Source organism: Perca fluviatilis, unplaced genomic scaffold (assembly GCF_010015445.1).
Source record: "Perca fluviatilis unplaced genomic scaffold, GENO_Pfluv_1.0 PFLUV_unplaced_scaf_151, whole genome shotgun sequence".
NCBI lineage: Eukaryota > Metazoa > Chordata > Actinopteri > Perciformes > Percidae > Perca > Perca fluviatilis.
In genome coordinates this window covers 1-6,938 of record NW_024375560.1, presented here as the reverse complement: position 1 = coordinate 6,938, position 6,938 = coordinate 1, and the positions used below count along the sequence as shown (strand labels likewise).

The 6,938-nt window shown below is 41.7% G+C and overlaps 1 protein-coding gene across 1 annotated transcript; it reads right to left on the bottom strand.

Moving 5' to 3' along the window:
- Positions 1–2,008: 2,008 nt before the first annotated feature.
- LOC120555071 (putative mediator of RNA polymerase II transcription subunit 12) lies at positions 2,009–5,407 on the bottom strand (the record flags this gene model as incomplete). Its single annotated transcript, XM_039793855.1, is given in 2 exon segments — positions 2,009–2,062; positions 5,025–5,407. Coding segments are annotated over 2 exon segments (437 nt in total), but the record flags the coding sequence as incomplete, so codon positions are not given.
- Between the last annotated feature and the right edge of the window lie 1,531 nt (positions 5,408–6,938).

Here is a 6,938-nt window from a genome sequence, read left to right as displayed (position 1 = left end):
TTATTAGTGCGTCTTGTCTTATTAGTGCGGTTTGTCTTATTTGGTAACGCGGTTGTCTTATTAGTGCGGTTGTCTTATTAGTGCGTGTTGTCTTATTAGTGCGTGTTGTCTTATTAGCCTGTTGTCTTATTAGTGCGGCGGTTTGTCTTTATTTGGTAATCGGTTGTCTTATTAGTGCGTGTTGTCTTATTAGTGCGTATTGTCTTGGTTCAAACGTTATTGTCTTATTGGTAACGCGGTTGTCTTATTAGTGCGGTTGTCTTATTAGTGCGTGTTATCTTATTTGTACGTAAGTTGTCTTATTAGTGCGGTTGTCTTATTAGTGCGCGTAGGTTGTCTTATTAGTGCGGGTTGTCTTATTAGTGCGGTTGTCTTATTATTATTGTGCGTGTTGTCTTATTGGTGCGTGTTGTCTATTAGTGTGTTGTCTTATTTGCGCGTGTTGTCTTATTAGTGCGTGTTGTCTTATTAGTGCGGTTGTCTCTAGTAGCGTATTGTCTTATTGCGTGCGTTGTCTTATTAGTGCGGTTGTCTTATTAGTGTGTGTTATTCCATTCGTGTTGTCTTTATTTGTACGTTGTTGTCTTATTGCGTGGTTGTCTTATTAGTGCGTCTTATTAGTGCTGCGGTTGTCTTATTTGCGCGTGTTGTCTTATTAGCGCGTGGTTGTCTTATTAGTGCGTTGTCTTTATTAGTGGTGTTGTCTTATTTGCACGTGTTGTTTTATTAGTGCGCTGTTGTCTTATTAGTGCGTGGTTGTCTCTGTAACGTGCGTCTTATTAGTGCGCGTTGTCTTATTAGTGCGGTTGTCTTATTAGCGTGTTGTCTTATTAGTGCGTTGTCTTATTTGCGGTTTGTCTTATTTGTACGTGGTTGTCTTATTAGTATGTTGTCTTATTAGTGCGTGTTGTCTTATTTTGCACGCGGTTGTCTTATTAGTGCGTGTTGTCTTATTTGCACGTGTTGTCTTTATTTGCATGGTTGTCTTATTAGTGCGGTTGTCTTATTAGTGCGGTTGTCTTATTAGTGCGTAGGTTGTGGTTTATTAGTGCCGTTGTCTTATTTGTATCGCGGTTGTCTTATTAGTGCGCGGTTGTCTTATTAGCGCGGTTGTCTTATTAGTACTCGTTGTCTTATTAGTGCGGCTTGTTCATTAGTGCGGTTATTCATTAGTGCGGTTGTCTTATTATGCGTTGTTGTCTTATTAGTGCGGTGGTCCATTTAATCGTTAGTTCTACTGTACGCGTTGTCTTATTAGTGCTGTGGTTGTCTTATTAGTGCGCGGTTGTCTTATTAGTGCGTTGTTGTCTTATTTAGCGCGGTTGTCTTATTAGTAACGCGCGTTGTCTTATTAGTGCGGTTGTCTTATTAGTATCGTTGTCTTATTAGTGCTGCGGTTGTCTTATTATGCGTCGGTTGTCTTATTAGTGCGTGTGTCTTATTAGTGCGGTTGTCTTATTAGTAAGCGGTTGTCTTATTGAGTGCGCAGGGTCTTATTAGGCTGCGGTTGTCTTATTAGTGCGGTTGCTTATTGCACGCGGCAGGGCCATCGCGACATTTTTCATCTGATCACTTAATTCAGATAAAGGTCGAGGAAACATAGCTACTTGACAGTCATTAACGCTTTCCTGTATATCGGTAGTTTGATTTAAACTAAATATAGACACTTTTATGATCCATTTCTGTGTGAAGGGTCTCCTACACCCTCAAGCGTGAAAAAATATAAACGGAAGACTCTTGAGCTTTTACGCCAGATCGGATCTCTAGTGATAGAGCACCACAAGCTGTTTCCTGGTTTCCCTATCGCTAATATGTTCCGTTTGACCTTCTAGGCCTGTAGGCCTTTTTTGTGTGTGTTCAGTGGAGCCCAGATGACTTTAAACCCGTCTGGAATGCTCCCCGTGGCGTCGCGGTCACCATACGCTGTAGAGGTCGGTACTGGCTGGGTTCGCCTGCTGCCCGGTTTGTTTGACGGGATGCTGAGAGGAGCTCTGGACGCACTGATCCATCAGCCGTCGCTCTTTATCTGCTGTGAGTTCGCTCGCGTGTGCTGCTGCTGCTGCTGAAGAGAGACACACACAACACACACACAACGTAATCACTTTGTAACGCGCTTCAACTGCAAAAGGTATGCCTACAGCCACGCGCTTGCTACGCTTTAGTTTTTAGGCAGCGCTTTTTAGACAAAAACCATCTCAGTCCACACTTAGAGTTTTAGCCCCAGTAGCCAGCTTTATCTCCGGCCCACATTAACACATCTGACAACGATCAGTGGCTTGCATGAGCTTTACACTAACCATGCTAAAGTTGACTAAAAAGAGGAATAAAAAAAAAAAAAAAAAAAAAACATCTTTGAAATTGATCTTATTGCAATTAATTAAAAAAAAAAAAATTCCTTTTAGGACACCAACTTTCTTTAGTGAATGAATAATGTATCATCAATAAATACATTAAATGTTAAATTCCCATAGAGTAGGGGTGGGAACTCCCCAGAGGCCTCACGATAATGATCATCATCCCGAACTTATGTCAATGATACAATATATTATGCGATTAACATATTGCAATATTCCGCAATACATATTGCAATTATTAACTTTTTTCCAACTTCAAATTTTTCCCAGTTTCAAATGATGTCCCCAAAAAGGAAACTTTGTCAACATCTGTTGTATCTACAAAGATAAATTTCATCTCAATTTGTTCAGCTCACTTCAATTGTATTGCTGCAAAATGTGATCGTCAAGCAGACAGACTGACCAACACATATATCATAAAAGATCCATACTTGGCGCCTGTGTATCGACATACAGTATTGCCACAAAATTATCTTGATACTATGCTGTATCGATACTCTATTTTAAGCAAGAACATTTATTTATTTAAGATGCATTATTCATTGGCACAAAGAAAATTGGTGTCCTTAAAGGTTGGATTTTTCCTCATTTTTTAAATTAAGGCATTAAAATCAATTTCCAAAAGATGATATTTTTATTCCTCTTTTAGTCAACTTTAGCATGGGTGTGTAAACTCATGCAAGCCTATCACATGACCGGTTACTGAAAGGTACGCTAGCCTACCTAACCGATAAGACTGACTGACTGTGTCCTGGTTTCCAAAATGTCTCCATTTGTGCGCCACCAGTTTTCAAAGCAAATGTCTCCTGTTTTAGGGGCTCGGAAACACCGGAGTAGCGTGGACGTAGGCGCGAAAACTCAGCAAAGATGTTTGGCTTTTAAACCAAAATGTAGTAGTGTAGATCAGTGGTTCCTAACCTGGTCCGGGCACCCCTTAGGGGGCGCAAAGATCACAGGGTGTCACAAGTCTCTTTATCTGGTTAGAGGTTAAAAAATATATATATTTTGCACGCTAAACAAATTATGGTAATACACTGGAATATATAATGTACAGTACAGACGCAAGTTTGATTAACACCTTCTCATCAATGTGTTTCTTTATTTTCATGACTATTTACATTTAGATTCTCACTGAAGGCATCAAAACTATGAATGAACACATATGGAATTATGTACTTAACAAAAAGTGTGAAAGAACTGAAACATGTCTTATATTTTAGATTCTTCAAAGTAGCCACCCTTGCTTTTTGATAACTCTGCAAACCCCTTGGTGTTCTCTCAATGAGCTTCATGAGGTAGTCACCTGAAATGGTTTTACCTTCACAGGTGTGCTTTGTCAGGGTTCATTAGTGGAAGTTTTTCCCTTACTAATAAAAAAGCAAAGGGTGGCTACTTTGAAGAATCTAAAATATAAGACATGTTTTCAGTTATTTCACACTTTTTTGTTAAGTACATAATTCCATATGTGTTCATTCATAGTTTTGATGACTTCAGTGAGAATCTACAAATGTAAATAGTCATGAAAATAAAAAGGAAACGCATTGAATGAGAAGGTGTGTCCAAACTTTTGGCCTGTACTGTATACAGAAGTCTGTATAAAAACTATTTTTTTTTTTTAAAAAAAAATTGTATATTTTGTTCTCGCTTAAAATTGGAGGCAGGCTACTTAGTAGGCCAAATCTCTGGGACCTCTTAACCTGGGACCCTTGCTGTCATCAGGTCTGCTGCTAGCTGTTAGCTGTTAGCTGTTAGCTGCTACCATCCTCGTCTTTCCTGCCGCCACGGCATCACTATTTTATGAATGAGACATGGCGGAGAAACGTAAGTTAGACTTAAAAGGTATAGTGGAGGATTTTCCCGAATTTTAGAAAAGATCCGCCCTCTCCACTTTTTGAAAAAATGCACATGTGCAACACTCTCCCTGCTCCCGAGAGGGAAGGCCTATTAAACGTGTTTACAAGTTGCTGTCGGCATGGCTCATACAAGCTACTTTCAGAAAGAAGATTTGCACTTTTTCACAAATTGAGATGTTTACCGTGTGTGCGCGGTGCGTGACTTGTGCCAGGGCTAGCATCGCTAATCATAGCTTACATCAACTTTCACTAGCAGTGATTTTAAATGGATTTCTCCAAATAGCACGCCAAACTTTACCTGTGGAGTAGAAACTTCACGACTGAGGCATCAGTGGAGAGCCCAACCTGTGCTTTTAGCGCACGCCAGCGTGTGAAACATTCTCCCAAAAACACTCCGGTCTTGTTTCTTTCTTCAGAGGCCTTTCTCTTCTTGTCGTACCTTTCGTAGACACTCGTAGCTCACCAGTCATATACACCTAAAAGTATTCATGCGCAGAAAGCGAAAACTACCCTAGGGACGAGCACGTAACGACAGCCTTACGTAAACATAGCGCCAGAATGATTGACAACTAGGAGGACCAATAGTCTTGATGATCCACCCGGAAAAAGAAAATCCTCCACAATACCTTTAAGTAAGGGGGGGGCGCCAAGGAAAACAAGGTTGGGAACCACTGGTGTAGATGAAGCCAAGGATGCTAAGAAACTTCAGGTGTAAAGCGTATAGCAAGACATATTTGATGTTGAACTAAAACATAGCAATGTAAATGTAGGCTAGCACAGCTGATTCCTCTTTATCTCTTCATCCACTGTTACTGACCGATTCAAATTGCTGCTGCTGCACGTGCTGGTTGTGTGAGTTGCGTAGGTTCTGCAGGTGGAGCTGCTGCTGCTGCTGCTGCTGCTGCTGCATGGACTGTGACTGTTGCTGTTGCTGCATCTGCTGAATCTGCTGCTGCTGCGTCTGTTGCTGCATTTGCTGCATTTGCTGCGTCTGCTGCGTCTGCTGGAGGCGATGCAGCTGCTGGTGGTGGTGCTGCTGGCTCATGTGAGAGGGTTGCTGTCCAGGCTGGGAGCCCTGCAGGCCGGGGGGAGGCTGGTGGGAGCCTGGTTGGTGCTGGTGCTGGTGCGACTGGCTGAGTGGGTACGGAGGAAGCCTCTGGTCCAGAGGCAGTTTGCTGGTGTCCAGAGGGACGCCCTGTGGGAGCAACGTTATTACATAGTGTTGAATTTTGAATTCGTTTTTGAAATTTTTGTTTAGTTTCGACTTTTCCTTTGAGCTAGAAAAAGCAAGTATGTATTGTGTGCAGTAAAACGGTCCCTGTCTGGGTCAACGGGAGTACATTTCATCTTTGTGTGTGGCAGAGGTGTATCGTCCAGGTGCCAGAAAGTAAAAATCCTGCCATGTTTTTGGATCTGCCTCTACATCTAGAACAGGTGTTTTCACTAACTGGCTCATCTACCTGGTAGAGGAGCTGGTTTAGTGATGGTTGGGACAGCTGCTGGACAGGATTTCTACTTTCTGGCACCTGGACTATACACCTCTGGTGTGTGGCCGCTTCTGGAAACTGCAACAAACTTCGAGCCAGGGAGCTTACACGCTGAAAATGTCAAGTTTGGAGGAAAAACTGGATCGTGCAACAAGGCAGGTCTGCTCGGTTCTTCCTGGGTATGATTGTTAAGATTTACAGAGAACGTGTTTAGGGCGTTTCCTCTTCTAACTGGGACGTTTTGGGGAGCGATTGGTGGGATTGTTGTGGACGGAGAACACACGGAGATACACTGGTGAGAGCCAATGAGGTTTAACCATGGATCAGCTCATTTAAATAGCTCACGGTACTTGATTGTGTCAACTAGTTCCTTCCTGAGACAGTTTAGCAGAGCCACCGTCGCTGCGTCCGGAGCTAAGCATCGCCCGAGACGATTGTGATTGGTTTAACCCTCCTGTTGTCCTCGGGTCAAATTTGACCCTTTTTTTTTTTTTTTTTAAGTTTCTATATCAGAAATTTGAGTTTGTGTCCAAAAAAAATGTAAAAAAAATAAAATAAAATAACATGGATGGTTCCATACGACGCTCTTTACAAGTAAAATAAATGATCAGTTCACTACTTTCTTTGAATTTGGCTGTTTTATTTAATTTTATAAACATTTCTAATATTTATTTTTTTTTTATATAAAAGAACGGAAAAAGCTTAAAAAAAACGCTATGAAAAAAAACAACAAAAACATTTTAAAAAATAGCTGAAGAAAAGTGACAAAAACGTTGGAAAAAAGGGCAGAAAAAGTTCTTTTTAATTTGGGCCGAGAAAAAAATAAATAAAAAATTGCATAGTGGGCGGGAGGACAACAAGAGAAATTCACACAACCCAGAGTGTTTTTTTCCTCCTGTCCCAGAATGCATCTGTGGTGTGGCCAGACCTATCACACACCTACCTCAGGTGTGTGATAGGGTGGTTAATGTGGAGGTGTTACCTCAGGTGTGTGATAGCTCAGGTGTGTGATAGGGTGGTTAATGTGGAGGTGTTACCTCAGGTGTGTGATAGGGTGGTTAACATGGAGGTGTTACCTCAGGTGTGTGATAGGGTGGTTAACATGGAGGTGTTACCTCAGGTGTGTGATAGGGTGGTTAACGTGGAGGTGTTACCTCAGGTGTGTGATAGGGTGGTTAACGTGGAGGTGTTACCTCAGGTGTGTGATAGGGTGGTTAATGTGGAGGTGTTACCTCAGGTGTGTG